The 18,200-nt window shown below is 42.6% G+C and overlaps 1 protein-coding gene across 1 annotated transcript in view; it reads right to left on the bottom strand.

Annotated features, from left to right (window-relative positions):
* CTHRC1 (collagen triple helix repeat containing 1) overlaps positions 1 to 17,958 on the bottom strand; it is a 36,813-nt gene extending 18,855 nt beyond the window's left edge. Inside the window, exon 1 of the mRNA XM_089658292.1 lies at positions 17,690 to 17,958. Coding sequence (XP_089514418.1) covers positions 17,690 to 17,818 — 129 coding nt within the window. The 5' untranslated portion in view covers positions 17,819 to 17,958. The remainder of the gene's footprint in view (positions 1 to 17,689) is intronic.
* Positions 17,959 to 18,200: the final 242 nt, after the last annotated feature.

The following is an 18,200-nucleotide window of genomic DNA, read 5'->3' as shown; positions in this document are numbered from 1 at the left end:
CGCCCCTGACTACAAGCCATCAGCTGCTAAGGCTGTCAGGACTTGCATTTCATTCATTCACGGAAGTATGTTAATGAATGATGTGCCCGTGTGGGCGGAGCCCTGCAAGGTCACACTGTTTCCAAAACTGACAGATAGTACAGAGAAACTTCTCCCCATACTATCTGTCAGAGGGGGGGAGGGGGGGGGCAGCGGACGTGGCTGCAGCTATATGAACATGTTACAAGTGTAGCTGGGCCATTGCTGTTTCCCTTTTAAAGAACTCTCTCCCTTTTAAGACTGCATGTTGTCAGAAAGTGTTTGATTGGCTCAGCTCTCAGCAGTACTGGAGTGTTTGTGGGAGTTTCAGTTTCATCACAGAGGCAGACAATGTAACTTTATACTGCACAAGACTACAGGACCAGGATGCTTTGTAAGGAGGTGGGGGGGGGGGGGAGAGGAGAGCCATGTGTGCCTTTGCAGAGGACATGTGGGAGCGAGTCTGCAGCCCCTACTGTCGAAGTACACTGACACTGTTTCCAAAAAAGCAGAGGTTGCTAAGGACAACAGTTATCTACAGCAGCTGAAGTCAGCAGCAACTGTGATCATTGGTACCAGTCACCCGTGACAGCAGTTACCGACAGCAACGACATCTCCCACCGCAGAGAGAGGTCAGAGTGTTGGAAATCGCAGAGGAGGCGTGTGCCCATCCCAGGTGAGGCACCTCAGAGATTTTGCAGCACCGACAATTGACAACAGAAAACAACAGAGCCCCATTCATAATCCCTTCAAGGAGTTAACCCCTGGAGACTGTTCTTCTTGGATGTGGTGAGCAACTGCTAACCCGTGACATATCAGTCCGTAAGAGCGCTCCACCGATTCACTAACACAGGCCTGTGCAACACACAGACACACACAGAGTTACAACCTCACAGTATACAAGTGAATTTGGGACTGAGCCTAAAGAGCTGTCAGTTTAGCTGGGGATATGTTGCTGCTGTAGTTGCAGGGGGTAATACTGATCTATAGCTATACCGGTATATACATGAATATTGTGTTTATTGATGTTATTGTGCCAATTCTAGAAGGTTTGTGTATTCAGTGCATTTAACTGCTATTTTCCAAGTTAATTTGCAGTCTATTTGCCTTATTAAACCTGTTATAAAACTTCCCACAAGGGTACTGGTGTGCTGTGGATCGAATATATATATATATATATATATATATGGTTCATCCCCAACGTAAGGACCAGGGGCGGACTGACCTTTTGGAAACTTGGGCACTGCCCGAGGGCCGGGGTCAGTAGGGGGCCCCATGAGATGTCCCTGGTACCTTTTTCATAGGCTATTTTGAGTTTGGGCAAGGACACAGGGGCCCCATGATCCCCTATTGCCCGGGGGCCCCATGAGTTGTCAGTCTGCCTCTGATAAGGACAGAAGTGCCCATTAATTCCAGCGGCTCCTTCGGGGGTGACATGTAACATGTTCCCAAAGGTGAACTTATCCTTTAAGGCCTCGTTTATATGTGCGGTAGAGTTTACAGCCCCTGTGACAAGCGATCTGCGGTGGATTGCTTTTCAGAGGCAGTTTGACAGGCAATATGTCACCTCCTGAGTGCCTGTTTTAACCATCGAAAGCCTGCTTTTGTGTCAGTAGAAAAAGGATATAAAATGTATCTAAAACTCACAACTTTTTTTTTTTTTGTAGTTTTCGATACTGTGTGGAAGGGTGAAAACACTTGTCATGTATTTATTGCCAGCTTGGGTATACAATATTGCTTTCATGCATCAGCATAAACACCCACATACTGTACATGTATGATGTATTTCCTGAATGTAGAATTTCCATGTTTGGAGAACATGTTATATGTGCATAAATCATCAACGTCTAATCGAGTACAGACACTTTATTCTATTGCCTGCGGTACACACCACTTGCAACTCCTTGGGCACCATCCAAATGCCAGGATTTTATGCTACAGCAAATTTTAGGACTCAAAACATCTATGTGCATGAAACCTAATTTTTTTAAAAATTTGGATCTCTTTTCTGCTTCTTTTCCATAGCAGCAGCCAATCCAGGTGTTCACATTGTCAGCCTGAGAAGTTTACATTTCAGCAGCAGGCGTGACATAAAATATAGGTTTTCTACTTCTTCCATGAATGTTCATATGGATTACATTATAGTCGAATTCCAGCCAATTTTTTCCCATTTGGGACAACCGTTTTTATCGCTGTCATAGCAAAAAAGATTTCCTCTCACTTCCTGAGCCGCTATCGTTATCAGGACAGGATATGAGGAAACTCTCCAGAGTAGTGACAGAAAGCAATAAATATTCAACAGATGTGCTAAACCTTCCCTGCTCTATTACAGGAGTTTTTATTAATTTCCAGTCTTGGAGACATTTTCCTTTCAAGCCTTAGGCCTGGTTCACACCAGTAAATGGTGCTTTTCGTCCGTTTTGCAGTGTGTTTTTGCATGCGTGTTTTTATTGTTTTGCTTTTTTTTTTCAGATTTTTTTTTGTAAAGTGGAAATTTTTTGGTTGCTGGGCAGAATAAAAACACAGAACACAGTAAAACCGCACTACATGCATTTCAGCAGCTTCTCCATTGACCCTTTCCAAAAACTCAGCAGCTCAAAAATGTACAGATGTGAATATGCCCCATAGGAAACCATGTTAAAAGGACTGTAGTGTGTTTCTGCAAAAAGCACTTAAAAACGCATTGTGGGAATTAGGCCTTAAGCTGGATACACACGGATTGGAAGTCAGCCGGTTCAGCAGGGACCAGCTCAATTTCAATCCGTGTTTGGCCCTCCCTGTTCAACAGAAGTTAACCTAACAATCAACTTCTGCCAAATGGGGACTGCTAGATAATCTTCATTGACCCTAGATTCACACCTAAGCGTTTTCTGCAGCTTTTTACATAAATGCAGTACAGTCCATTTAACATGATTTCCTATGGGACATGTTCACACCTGTGTGTTTTCACCCTGTGCGTTTTTTGGAAAGTGTCAGGGACTTTTGTGAACAATTTGCATTTTTGGTTCAATAGACTTCAATGGAAACTCTGCAGAAAAGCATGTATTGCATTTTTGATGTATTTTGCATTTTAAATGTGCCTAGCAACAAGAAAAAAAGGAAAACGTGGCAAAAACGCAAGTGCATAAACGCAAAACGCACTGCAAAAACGGCTCAAAAGCAACCTGCCTGTAGCCAATGCATTGCAGCGCTGATCAGTGTATTCTGACACTGTCAGAATACAAGAACACAGTGAAGAGAATTCCTCCATCCACCTCACTTGCGTGAATACAAAGCTTTAGTTTGGCTAAAATTACAAAAAAAATTAGTACATGGGATGGTACTTACATTGAATGAGAATGTAAGAGAGGCCTCATGGTCGGCTGCTTTTGCCTGCCAAGCTCACAGCTCTGCCCCCACTCCAGTCCTGGTAGAACATGATCCCACCTGCTCAACGACCCCTCCGCCATCGTCTGCCCTGCTGTTTGCCGTAGGCCCCCTCACGACATTCCCGGCCATAGACCTTTATATCCAAAATAACATCCACATGTAACACCCTGCTACAAGTGTTGAGGCAGGATGTTAAAAATGAACACAAGATAACAGTATCCTGCAGACCAATGGCATTAACACTCTGTAGAGCAGCCCCATGGAACTAGTATGTTGAACCACAGTCTTTCCCTAAGGAGCAGTGTAGTAAAGAACTACATTTCCCAGAGGAGCTGGTGTGTGGGTGGAGGGATAGTGCGTGTGTGTTAAATATATAAGCCCGGGCGATGGGCAGGAAGTGAGAGGGGAGAGATCTGGAGAAAGGAGTGTGCTAACTACGGGAGGTCCGGACCAGGCCATGGAAGGTGAGAGAGAAAGGAAGCAAGGAGAGTCTACTGGTCACTGACCTTGCCTCATTGTGGATAAAGCTAATCTGCCAGCAGGTGACTGGACAAAATGCTGTAGGCAGGACCAGAGAGTGTGTGGAGGCTTTATCAGAGGAGAGACAGCCAGTGTTCGATAGACACTATCCCTATGGTGAGAGAATTCCAAGAATTACAGAGAACAGGGGACACTGACACCTGCTACACCTTTGCTATTCTCCTGCACACAGTCACGGACATTGCACATGGTGAAGTTGCGGCCTAGTTCCTTCAGCTGCTATCATTTGACCACACTTAACAGAGCCTTATCATCAGAGCTGATAGCAGGACAGTCAGTCCACAGACTGAACCACCGCTGGGCCACCACCATCATCAATTAACTCTATTAAGGAGGCCTTTTCCTATTGTGCCAATAGTCTTGCAGTCTAGAAAGGAGTTGCCCTGTGTCAACAATTACTTCTGCCAGCTTAACCACTTGTTGATTTAGAGTCATTAGTGACTAGTGGGGGAGTACTGTTCTTCCCTCCTTTATTGCATTGTTCCACAGAAAACCATAGTTCACACTTCTTCTTGCTGTGCACCAACTGGGCCCCATCAAGCGCACAGAAGAATTTTCACTGCATTTAAAGAACATTGATTGTTTGGGGGTAAAGAGCTTTTTTCCTAATTTCAGGCTATCTCCTTGCCATCAGGTCCTGGGGACCCTAAAGTGAGCTAGTTTACCTGCTAGTTCTTGCTACTAACTGGGGACTGTAAAGCCACCTAAGGTTGAAGGTATTGGGTTAGTTTCTGAAACTCAGGCCTGCTAACACTAATTGAGACTCTTTGATAAGTGTTGTTTCCTTTCTTTGTTTAAAGTTGACACAAGTAGTAACTAACTTTGCACATGCCAATTCTGTTTATGTTGTGTAACCAAGCTACATTGCAGTTGCTATAAATCTCTTATCAGGTCATCCCAATCAGTGTGTGAGTCTACTTTTTTGAGGGTTATTTATCCGGTTAAGAGTATACTGTGGTGTCAGCAGGGGTTGGGCTTTCAGAGGGAGGTCCAATGCAACAGTGAGCCCGAAAATCATCCAGCTACTCCTAAGGGGGTAGTTCTATACACACAGTAGTTAGCTTCACTGCACTTTACTGGTGTTGTTCAGGGAATGGCAAGACAGGCACATCACTGAGGCATACAGTACATTCTGGAGTCACTTGACATTACACAATCGCCTATAGTGGATGGTCCGCAGTAGTTACAAGTGAAAGCTCAGCCATCTCCTTACAGTCTCTCCTCTGCCCAGGATCATAATTAATCATGGTACTGTGTTCTCTGTAGACACCTTCTAGCTGAGTACATCTCTCCCAGGAACCCTTCAGGGAAGCAGTCTCATACAGGGATCTCCAGCCTGGTCTACAAAGCCTTTCGCAATTGACCCTAGCCCCCACCTCTGTAAGGGACACAATGGCTATAGCAGGTTCCTCCTCCATACAGGTCCACTCCACCTGGCTTACATGTGTTAGCTACATGCTAACAGGCTTGAGGTGTTTAACTCCCATGCCCCAAGTCTCTCACTGTCCCCTCCCTCTCCACCTAGTTATGTATGGGTGCTCACTAACCCCTGACACCACTTGAGGGAGGGCTCTACCTAAAAGGGGCCTAACACCTAGTGTTGCTACCTGCAGTTCATGACACCGTCCTGGTACAGAGCCACCTAGTGGCAAAGTGGTCAACTGCACCTGCCTACAAGAAGTGTCCTTTATGTTGTGGGCTGCTCTTGTATTTAATATCTGAAGTCGTCTGCCCCCCCTCCATACTTCAAGAGCTGTGGTGGTTAAGATGAGTGCTGGACCTATAATAGGAGCTCATCAAGAGTGCTGACTATGCTTGCCTTTTCTGCCCCCACGCCTTCATTTACAGAAGCGTTATTATAGCATCCATCAATTAAAAGTGATTTATGAATGGAGGATTGATGGGTGAATGAAAGGTCCACCTTCTCCATTCATAGAGCACTTTTCATTCATGGAAGCAATAGTATAGCGTCTATGAATAGAGGAGGGAAATGGTGGGATTTGCATGCACTTTAAAGGAAACCCTGTCACCAGACCATTAAGTTCAGCAACACTCTTCCCTCAAGATTATTTATGCATTTAAAGTATTTTATGCACGCCAATTACCTGCAAAAAGCCTCCCTTATAAACATATCTAAAAGCCTTGAGACTGTTGCTTGGCACCGCTATCTTAGATGTAATGTCAGCAGATGGCAGCAGACTCAGAGCTGTCACTCATTGACACTCTATAGCAGGGGTCTCCAAACTTTCTAAGCAAAGGGCCAGTTGACTGTCTTTCAGGCTTCAGGGGGGCTGGACTTTTGATTTTTTTTGGTCAGTGGGAGTAGAAAATGCCCCATGATTTGTTTTAATCGGCGGAATAGTGCCATGTTGTTGGTATGAGTGGGAAGAATAGTGCCCCATTGATGTTCTCGGGAGGGGGAATTGTGCCCCATCATTGGTTTCAGTTGAAATAGTGCCCCAAGGGCCAGGTAAAGGCAAGCAAAGGGCCACATCTGGCCCCTGGGCCGCAGTTTGAAGACCACCACTCTACAGTATTCCCCTTTGCTCCGTCTATGGCAGCTGCATAAAAGGTTGTGTAAGGAGGTGAGGCGTGGGACATAGGAGCTGGGCCAGCACTGATAGACACTTCCAAAAGATTAGAGGGCTAGGTTGTGCAAAGAAGGAGGGAGCTGAGACAAGGAATTTATTCCTGAAGTAGTCAATTTGCCAGCATGTTCAGTGGCACCTTGCATGTCAATTAACAAATATTATAGAAAGGAAAATACTTTAAGTAAGAATTTAAAGTACTTGTTTTTCTGTCCTTTTTACCTGCATTTTTTATGGGTGTGGCAGGGTTTTGTAATGTTGTATTTTCCAATTCCTTGGAGTAGGGCTGGGGCAAGGGGTGGGCAGGAGGGGCAGTTTCCCTGGGCACAGTGGTAGGGGGGCTGTGCCCCCTCACTGCATGTTTTCAGATCAGTGACTTGCAAACAGTTACTGCTGTCACCACCATGCTCTAACATATTTATTTATCTATTCTCTCTCTCTCGTTTCACTGATCATCAGAATGTGACATGTTCAGACTGAATCATAGTATCTGAGTGAAGCCTGCGTCCTGTCCCAGTTATATCTACAGAAGCTGCGGTGGAGAGAACAAGTTGTGTCATCATTAGCTCTATCTTTTGCGTGAGTGCTCTGTTCTCAGCATTGTGCAATGAGCTAGAAGAGAATAGAATTACTGGTGTGCAGCACAATGACTCACAAGGCCACAGGCAACACTTCATGCAGCATTAGATAATGATTATGCGGGCTTATATCAGAAGGCAGGCAATAACGTGCAACATGCAGTGCTTTTTAGGGACCAATGAGAAGTCCTCTCTTGTTTTTCTGGCTGTTCTAAACTGCTGAAAGGTGTAATCATATTGGTCGCTACGCTTTGCTGCATTATGTCATTGCTAATCTTTGTACTGCTATTAGATCTACAGTATTTTATTGCACCTGTTGTCATTATTTTCATGAGCAGAAAAATAAAATACCACATCTGTTTTATAGGAAAAACTGTAGACAGAGAAATATGTAGGTTGATATTACTCATTTGAGGTCAGTTTGATTTTCTATTGTTAGGTTTAAAGTGATATAAAACCCAAAAGCAAAAATGTAGTATATTGCAGCTTACTAATGTGATGTCTGCATTAGTTTTCTTCTTTGGCCTTTCCTTTATTTTCACCTGGTGAATCAGCCAGTAAGTCTGTTTTTTCATTTATTTGTTTTTCAACAGAACAAGCTCTCTTTCAAATGTAGCCGTTAGAGTGTTGAAACAAACCATTTACCACTGACAAGGGTTCTTACAACAATCAGCTTTTATTTATTCCTGAAAACCTTTATTCCAAAAGGAAAAAATTGTTGCTGTAACAGCTCATGTAACTGCAGTGTGATCTGGAGTTTGGCTTCAATTTGTTAATGTATCTAAATCTGTAATACATCTAAAATTTCCCTTCCCCCAGCTGAACAATGCTGCTGTCTAAAGGTGTGTCTATGCTCCTTCATCCAGAGTGGAGGCACTCTAATACATTAGGTGTGTTACCGGCCAGATCACCAGGTGAAAACAGAGGGAAAAAGTCTACAAAAAAGAAAACTAAACCAGCCACCACATCTAATGATTGGTAAGCTGCAGTATATTACATTTTTGGTTTGGGGTTTAATACCACTTTAAAGTGATTCTGTCGCTATTGAAAAGTGAAAAGCCTCCCTGCAAAGAAAATGATGACTACTTAACCATTCCGTGGTCCACACTGACGATCCTCACTGCCTTAAAGAGCTAAGAGTGTGCCAGATGCCTGGTCACCCTGGTGGTTCCTTCCGCCAACACCTACTTCAAAACTATGTCCAGTTGGGGCATAGGGCCAAAGGAAGGATCCGAAGCACACAGGGGGACCAAGGATCTGAAACTACTGAGAGTGCATTGGATGCTATAAATGCTTTAGGAGCTGAGCTCTTCAAAGGAGTGAAGGTTGGCAGTGAGGGCAGGGGTATAGGCAAGTAATAATCTTTTCTTTGCAGGAAGACCTTTTTTCTTTTTTTTTTCTTTTTTTTTTTTCTTTTTGTTTTTTTTTGTTTTCTTAACATTTAAAGGGACTTTGCTACTTTAAGATTTCTTTTTTTTCTATATACAATCTTTGTTACTTTACATTCCCAGAGCACTATGGGTTAGCTAAAGAGACAACAAGGTAGAAGCAACCTGTGTTATTTCTTACTTTGACCAAAACTTTGGACTGAGCTGTCCTGTGAGGATATAGTCACTGCTTATGGATCATGTATTGCAATTTCAACTGCCACTACTGAGGTCTGTAGACAATAGGCTTTACAGCAAAGTGGGAGTCTACAAAATGTGAATGGCAGCTTAAAACTCCACCTGCAATGCTTCATATTTACCTTAAAAGAAGAAAACACATTTTCAAAAAGTATTTTTTTTTCTGGCTCTTTTAAGTTCAGAACCAACATAAGACTTTTTTTTTTTTAAATTTTGTACAAGCCTTTTAAAAGTGTACAAATACATGATAACATTAATAAACTGAAAGATGAGCAAGGAATGCATGGTGTTATCTTTTTATTTCTGCAAACAAATATGAACACACGGCCAGGGGCGGACCGACCATTTGGAAACTCGGGCAGTGCCCAAGGCCCCCGGGTCAGTAGGGGGCTCCATCAGATGCCCCTGGTACCTTTTTTCATAGGCTTTTTTGAGTTTGGGAAGGACACAGGGGTCCCATGATCCCCTATTGCCCGGGGTTGTCAGTCCGCCCCTGCACACGGCTGTATTACATCAGAAGATTATATGAAAGCAAACAAAACTATTCTTGAGTTACAAGAATGGGAAATTTTGAATGAAATTCTACTAAAGTATGGCCAGCATAAGCTTTGTCACCTTATGACCGGAAATGCCTGAACTTAATACAGTGTCACTAGGTATGATTTTGATGAACATACAAACCGCTGCCCCAGGTGGGCTAACTGCCACTATCCTCCACACCCTTCGTGTGTTCAGGTGGCAGCCCAGTTTGTCTCACTGTATTCAATGTAAAGCTCAAACGTCCGGACAGCTGCACTCTGAAAAATTAAGTGAAATGCGTTGACTTGCTGTCCTCATAGTGTCATAGTGCTGTATCTGCTTTTGAAGTCCAATAAAGTTGGATGTTTTTCAGAGTTCAGCTGTCTGGACCTTTGGACACTCAAGGTGTTATTTTAATATATACTATTTCAAACTCATATTTCAGACTTTACAGGTACAACTCGTGGATAATTACATATAAATCACATTATTTGTCCAAATACATAAAGTAGATAGTCACATATTAAAAGGTTACAGGTTAATATATCTAATACATCACACTACTAAGCTGCTTATACATGGATCAAAACTCACCCTCTTCAGCAGGGACCTGTCGAATTTCGATCCATGTGTGGCCTCTGTGGTTGAAGTCAATCTGCTGACCGACTTCTTTTCAACCACCTTGATGGATCTTCCCCAGTCAATCAGAGCTGCAGGCTATGGACTTGCAGTACTGATCAGTGGTGGGGAAGTCTTCCCGCTGTCAGAATACAATGACTCAGCAAGAATGATTCTCCCATCTACATCACATTTGTGGATAAGAGAATTGGGTCAGTTTTTTGTTTTTTTGTTCAACCTACTGATTAAACAAAAAAATCTGATCCATGTATGGGCAGGTTTTAGTTTTACCATTTTATATCTGTTCCATACGGCGTGCCTACCACTGTTGCCACATGTACACTGAAGGAAATAAGTATTTGTTCCCCTGCTGATTTTGAATGTTTGCCCACTCACAAAGAAATGATCAGTCTAAAAATCGAATGGTAGGTGTATTGTAACACTGAGAGACAGAATAGCAACCAAAAATTCAAAAGAAATGCATGTCCTATGAATTATGCACTGATTTGCATGTTCATGAGGGAAATAAGTATTTGATCCCCTATCATTCAGCAGGATTTCTGGCTACCAGGTGTCTTTCATACAGGTAACAAGCTGAGATTAGAAGCAGTCTCTTAAAGGGAGTGCTGCTAATCTCATTTTGTTACCTGTATAAAAGATACCTGTCCACAGGAGCAATCAAACAATCAGATTCCAAACTCTCCACCATGGCAAAGACCAAAGAGCTGTCCAAGGATGTCAGGGACAAGATTGTAGACCTACACAAGGCTGAACTGGGCTACAATACTCTCGCCAAGCAGCTTGGTGAGAAGGTGGCAACAGTTTGTGAGTGGGCAAACATTCAAAATCAGCAGGGGATCAAATACTTATTTCCTTCACTGTACTTATTTACATCTCTGTATTATACACTTTTCGGATCATACTGTATACAACATAATTATAGCAAATGTTTAGTTGGCATCCTAGTGATGCATTTTACAGATTTACACCCCGGTTGCACTTGGTGCGACTTTGCATGCCATGCGACTTGCAAATCATGTGCCAAGTCGCACCCGATTGTATGTAATTACAGCAGTCAAATCAGTGCGGTTCCGAATTGGCCGGAGCCGCACCGATTGCTAAAGTAGTACATGTACTACTATTGGTGCAATTTGCATATACATCTGTGTCAGATGTCTTACAAATCACACCTGAAATCGGCATGTCCCCCAACTTTGAAATCGTGCGACTTCAGTGTAAGTCACACGATTTCAAAGTTGGACTTGATGTGACCGGGGTGTAAATCTGCTCCATTAGGATTATTTTAATGCAAGCTTCAGATTCTAAAATACTGATTTATGAACTTTCATTATCAAGTTTACTCCTATATGGGTTTTAGTAATTTGGTTTACAACTACGTTTGCAAGAAAAAACAAGTGCAAGAATAGCTAAAAAAAACCCCCATCTCTTTGTAAATCCCTTCCTACTGAATGTCAACACATTGCAAAGATTAAATAGGTAGTAACAAACTGAGCATTTACTGAGGCAGAAAACATTTTAGCTGCATTTTCTACACCGCATTTCACTAATGAATGAACAGGTGGCATGTAAACTGAGTAGAGCACTCCCCTTCTCAATACCTTGCCTCTGGGAATAACGAAGGCCTTGGGAAATCTTTTTGTCACCTGACACACACAAATGCACTCTGAATGTGCATCCCCATAGGCTGTCATCAATTAGTCTATCCAAAACAGACAGTATTCCAACTGAAATGCAGCACAATTACATTGATAAAGTCTATATACAGATGCCATGTTGTCTGGCATGAGACAGAAACCAGACCTTAAAGTGATACTAAACTCTGGTTTTAAAAAAATATATGTTCAAATATGTATTTTTAGCTAAAAAAAACCTTTAGTTGCTCCTAGGCAAGTCATAGGTGATTTGATTTTCTTTCCTGCAACAATGGGTGGCAGAAAAGAAAATAGCTTGATTCCACTATCAACACAGTCAGTGTTGATGGGGGGGGGGGGGGGGCTGGGGGGGTCCCTCCCACAGTGCTATTGTGTTCTGCCAGCAGAACACAGTAATTACTGCTAGCAGCTATAGCAGCCGACAGTAATCACATGTAAAAAAAAAATGATGGATTGACTTGGGTACAACCAGCCAGCCCATAGATTGATGGAATTTTGGTTAGTCCCTGCTAAACCGGCCAAGATTCGATTCATCTATGGCCAGCCTTTGCCTCCTCCCAATCTCCATATTACTTTTTTTTTTTTTTTTTTGATGCTGTGATACAACTCCCTGTTAGTGCTGGCTCTCATACAGTATATGCGGATTGGATGCAGGTTGAACCGCATCCCATCCGCATGACTTGTGAAATAACATTGCTTCCTGTGGTGCCTGTTCACATATGTCTGGTGCACTGGCAGTGCGGATTCAGTGCAGATTGAAAAAGAGTCATGTCCGATTTCTGAGCAGTGTGGTCTGGTTCAGGTGCGGATTACAGGCTATTGACTTCTATGGGAACTAAACTGCACATGTCAGTTGTGAACAGGATTAAATCCTGACCTGAACCTGATCTAAACCTGTCCTGAACCGCTGAACAACTACTGTATCAATTAGCTGTGAACCCTGAGCTTCAACCTGCACCGCACATGTGAGAATCAGCACTCGGAGCCTATTCACACATGTACGGTGCAGATGGAAGCTCAGATTTCACAGCTAATTGATACAGTAGTTATTCAGTGGTTCATGTCATGTTTACGTCAGGACAGGATTAGCTCAGGATCTTATCTTGTGCACACATACACGGTTCCCATAGAAGACAATAGCCTGGAATCTGCACCTGAACCTGAAGGCAATACTCAGAAATCGTACATGAGTCTTTTTCAAACCGCACTGTCAGTACACTGGACATACAGTTGTGTTCAAAATAATAGCAGTGTGTTGAAAAAAGTGAATAAAGCTCAAAATCCTTCTAATAACTTTTATTTCCATATACACAAATGCATTGGGAACACTACACATTCTATTCCAAATCAAAACATGAAGAAAAATATATCAAATTTGTGTTGTTCCTCTAAAAAAATTGAAGAAAAGTGAGTATTAGACTGTTCAAAAAAATAGCAGTGTTTGTATTCTTCTTTACAAACTCAAACATTCACTATATAAACTGAAAAGTGTTTGAAGATTTTGCTTTCCTTTGAATCACTTAATGAATATTTGGTTGTAGTCGCACTGTATCTGAGAACTGCTGTACATCTGTGTTGCATGGAGTCAACCAACTTCTGGCACCTGTGAACAGGTATTCCAGCCCAGGATGATTGGACTACATTCCACAGTTCTTCTCTATTTCTTGGTTTTGCCTCAGAAACTGCATTTTTGATGTCACCCCACAAGTTTTCTATTGGATTAAGATCCGGGGATTGGGCTGGCCACTCCATAACGTCAATCTTGTTGGTCTGGAACCAAGATGTTGCACGTTTACTGGTGTGTTTGGGGTCGTTGTTTTGTTGGAACACCCATTTCAAGGGCATTTCCTCTTCAGCATAAGGCAGCATGACCTCTTCAAGTATTCTGATGTATTCAAACTGATCCATGATCCCTCATATGCGATAAATAGGCCCAACACCGTAGTATGAGAAACATCCCCATATCATGATGCTTGCGCAACCATGCTTCACTGTCTTCACAGTGTACTGTGGCTTGAATTCAGTGTTTGGGGGTCGTCTGACAAACTGTCTCCAGCCACTAGACCCAAAAAGAACAATCTTACTTTCATCAGTCCACAAAATGTTGCGCCATTTCTCTTTAGGCCAGTCAATGTGCTCTTTGGCAAATTGTAACCTCTTCAGCACGTCTTTTTTTCAACAGTGGGACTTTGCGGGGGCTTCTTGCAGATAGCTTGGCTTCACATAGGCGTCTTCTAATTGTAACAGTACTCACAAGTAACTTTAGACCTTCTTTGATCTTCCTGGAGCTGATTGTTGGCTGAGTCCTTGCCATTTTGGCTATTCTAACCATTCGAATGGTAGTTTTTCGCTTTCTTCCACGTCTTTCAGGTTTTGGTTGCCATTTTAAAGCATTTGTGATCATTTTAGCTGAGCAGCCTATCATTTTCTGCACTTCTTTATATGTTTTCCCCTCTCCAATCAACTTTTTAATCAAGGTACGCTGTTCTTCTGAACAATGTCTGGAACAACCCATTTTCCTCAGAATTTCAGAGAGAAATGCACTGTAACCAGCATGTTCAACATTTGCTGCCTTCCTTCCTTAAATAAGGGCAATAATTGCCACCTGTTTTTCAAAGAATGAATGACCTCACTAATAGAACTCCACACTGCTATTATTTTGAACATGCCCCTTTCAATTAGTGATTAAATTACACAGAATCAGCAGCATGCATGTCATGACTGTCGGGTCTGTTGGATTTCTATTACTCTACTACACCTGCTAGTAAATTATTTGCCATGTAGAAATATAATTTCTACCAAAAACAGTGATTGATCAGGTTAGTGATGTCTGACTGCTAATTTTTTTAACACAACTGTATGTGAACAGGCACCATAGGAAGCAATGTTTTTTCATATTGGGTGTGGTTCAAACCGCATATATGTGAACAGGCACTTAAAGGGCGGCAGTGTTCATTCTCCATGGCCATACTGTCTGTAGAAATGTAGCCACCCTCTTTTGTTCACTCCAGAGATGGAGTATGGGATTTGAGGTGCGTATAAAGCAGTGCACATGACAGTTATTCTAAACAAATAGACGTGAGGGGGTACAAGGTTTAGAAGCTCACGGAGGAGGCAAAACCACAGAGCAAGATATGATTTCATGAAAAATAAATTAAGACCATTAAGTATTGGATGTGTATGGATTATTCTTGGAGAATAATGATATCATTTAGTGTTATTTTGATGTGAAAATTGGAGATACCACTGAATAACTCAGGCCCTGCATCCAGTCCTTCTTGTCATTACTCCATAAGCCTTCCTCTTTCTGGATGGTCTCTGACCACCATTCTCAATGTGCTGTGAAACTCAACCTTCAGGTACAAAGGAGAGTGTACAGCAGGGGCATATTTACAGCTAGGCAAACAAGGAGTTTGCCTTGGGCAACATCTTTCAGGGGGGCAGCACGCCCCCCCCTTTGGAAGAAAGGACACACGTGACAGAGGATGGGGATTAGATTAGGCACTGCCTGAGCTCTGCCATGGGATCCAAGACAGGCTGCTAGACGGTGTAGGTAGAGGCCACACAAGGACAACACTGGGCTTTCCTGACCATGTCACCAGGTATGGCCAGCTGGTTAGATTCCGGAGGTGAGTGCTGTAGGAAAGTTTCTCTTTCTCTCCTTTTTTAGAGTGTGTGTGTGTTTTGGATGGGGGGGGGTGTGCCAGCACAAAAACAAAATACACCACTGGTCTCCAGCACAGGTCCAATTGGTCAATGGGATGAGGTGGGACATTTACAGCCCAAAGAGTGGTCTGATATGGTTTATGAACAATTTCTTGGAAGCCATTGCCATTCTCTGGACCCAGTCTTCTCGAATTTACTGAAATTAGTCATGTTTTTTTTTGTTTTGTTTTTTTTTTTAAATAAAGAAACACTATCACTCTGCCCATTCGGGTTGAAGTGGCAGTGGGGTTGATTTACTATAGGCAAATAGACAGTTTACTTTGAAAGGGTAGTTATTTTTTTGCAAGGGAAAGTTTAGCAAATTAGGTGAGGCTCTGCTGACATCCATCATCCAATCATGTGCAAAGCAAAAATGCTGTTTATTTTCCTTGCACGGTATTGGGTATTCTTTGCACAGTGAAATATCCCTACACTCTGGGCAAAATTTCTTTCAAAAGTGCAGCCTCCTTGTAAAGTGACCAACCTGTTTACTGTTAGTAAATAACTCAATCCCAGTGCCTTCTGATAGCTAACCCACCCATTAAGGTATACTCACTGATCACTGCTCCCTCACCACCTCCAGCTTCTGAGTTTCAGGGGACACATGGCCTCCCTGTGTAATAGTGCTCAGGCCTAAGCAACCTATCACCAGACACAAACACTGTTAAGTGGGGTGGGCAGTGAGATCATTCATCTGGAGAAGCACGGATACCATCCAGCACCAGAGCTTACTCAAGGTGGACTCTTGCTGCAGGGATTTGGCAAAAGAGTGTGGATAAGTGAATAGACCTTGCTAGAGGCCAGGCTATCGGGAAACCCTTTAACTGTCTCTTTTAGCTATGTACCTCTACAACAGCAAGGTTGACCTCAAAACTTTACTAGAGTTTCTGCTGACTATCCAGGAAACACACCAAAACTCCGCAACAGTTTCTCTAGCACTGGAATCTCAGTGATTCTTGCAACAGAGGTTCATGGTGAAGGACAAGATGAGTAGACAGCAGAATAGGGGTCAGTGTTAGGACTTAACTTGAAGGTTAGGTTAGGGATTGGCTCACTTTAAAGGTTAGGTTAAAGCTTATTTATCACGATTATTTTTTATAAGTTTTGGATAGAGTGAGGAAGGATTAGAACCCTTATTAGGTTTTGCTCAATTTCTACTCTTGGTTTGGGGACAACATTTTACCAGGCAAAACAGACAATACAAAGTTGGCAGGGGGTGTACCCTTCTCATACTTGATTTAAAAAAAAAAAAAAAGCATTTTTACTTCTGTGTTGCTGTTGGAGAGTTTCCAACACTTCCTGTCTGGTGAAAAAGTTGGCCTAACAAGTATTATACCCCTATATGGTCAAAATTTGTGGCTACCTGACTACCACATCTACCTATATAGCCCCTCCAAATTATCGGGTTTAGGAAGTTCCAGTGAAGGTTACTTTATATGGTACAGCATACCAAGACAGCTTAGACAAGTGTGTGCCCCCAACCTCGTTGCAACAGTTTGGGGAAAGCTGCCTTCTGTTCCAGTAATGTATGACAGTGCCTCTGTGCACAAAACCAACTCCATAAAAGACAAGATTTAAACAGTTTGGTGTGGAGGAACCTAAGTGGCCTAAACAGAGCTTCAAACCCTTTGGAGTAATTGGAACTCTGATTACATCAGTACCTGACTTTACAAATGCTCTTTTGGCTGAATTGGCACAAATTACCACATAAGCACTCCAAAACCTTGTGGAAAGCCTTCCCAGAAGACTAGAGGCTTGTAATATCTGCAAAGGGAAGCGAGTGGTCAAGCTCATATAAATTCTCATTGCTTTGGAATGGGATGTGCAATAAGCTTGTATTGAATATGTGGGAAGGTCAGGTGCCCACGCTAGTTTGGTGATATTGTATAAGCAGTGTAGGAGGGTTAATTGTTTGAGTATTAGGTGGTGATTGGATAAAGTGGGGAAAAATTAAAGCCCACTGAGTGTGTGTCCTTGCTGTTGACTTTCATGATCTCTATTTATCTGTGACATTTGAGTGACCATATAAGTACAGAATAGCCAGTACTATTCAATATACATTTAATGATATCTCATAATTTATCACAAAGACCTATACCTAATTTGTCAGATGCTCATTGGCCAGTAATGTCAACGTGGACATCATGTGAAACCCTGTGATATCACCTCTACTAATCTGTATCAGAGGCCTCCACACACTATGATTGTGCCCACGAAAGTCATCTGAAGCTTGACCACATAATTCCCTAGAGTGCAGCACCCTAGGCTCAATCTAGGCTTGCAGATCTAGGTGTCCTGCTTCAATGGTAGCCCCACCACATTTGAAAAACCATAGCGGCTGCATATGTCTACCATTACATGTTCCTGTTAAGCTCTTTGAGAAAGCTGATATCCTGCAGGAGAACGATGGAGATGTTCAGAGGCATAAAGAATGGATGAAAGAAGATTTCACTCACTCTGTCTATGATTTCCAGGTCTTTCTGGCGAAGGGCTCTCTGTTTCACCTTTAGGTTGTCAGGCTCAGACAGTGAGGGGAGAAGTAGACATGATGTGCCCAGAAGAAATGCAATCCAGAGTGACAACATCTTAGGAGAGGAGTAAGTCCGGGAGCTTGGAAGAAGTTTGCAGCCTCAGTGCTTAGTGGAGCTGTCTTCAGAGCAGTGAATGGATGGAGTGAGGGGGGAGAGGGCTGCAGCTGAATCACACACTGTCTGCTTCTACTCAAGGACTGTGTGTTATTACATCTATGGCTAGTCAGCCTCTTGGGGATATAGGAATGTTCAACTCCTCAATCTGAACTCCTCACCATGTGCAAGCGCAAAGGACCAACAAACCTTTTATTATCACTTAGATCACAGCAGGATGTACAGAGTAACTATAAAATGCTTTCATCTTTCCAATAATATTTCAGAGGTCACAATAAAAGCATTTATCTACAGAAGTGGTGTTTTTTTTACCCCCTATTAA

This window comes from Staurois parvus, unplaced genomic scaffold (genome assembly GCF_062004578.1).
Source record: "Staurois parvus isolate SC_StPar_1 unplaced genomic scaffold, SC_StPar_1.0 ptg001062l, whole genome shotgun sequence".
NCBI classification, from domain to species: Eukaryota; Metazoa; Chordata; class Amphibia; order Anura; family Ranidae; genus Staurois; species Staurois parvus.
This window is presented reverse-complemented; position numbering and strand designations above follow the sequence as displayed.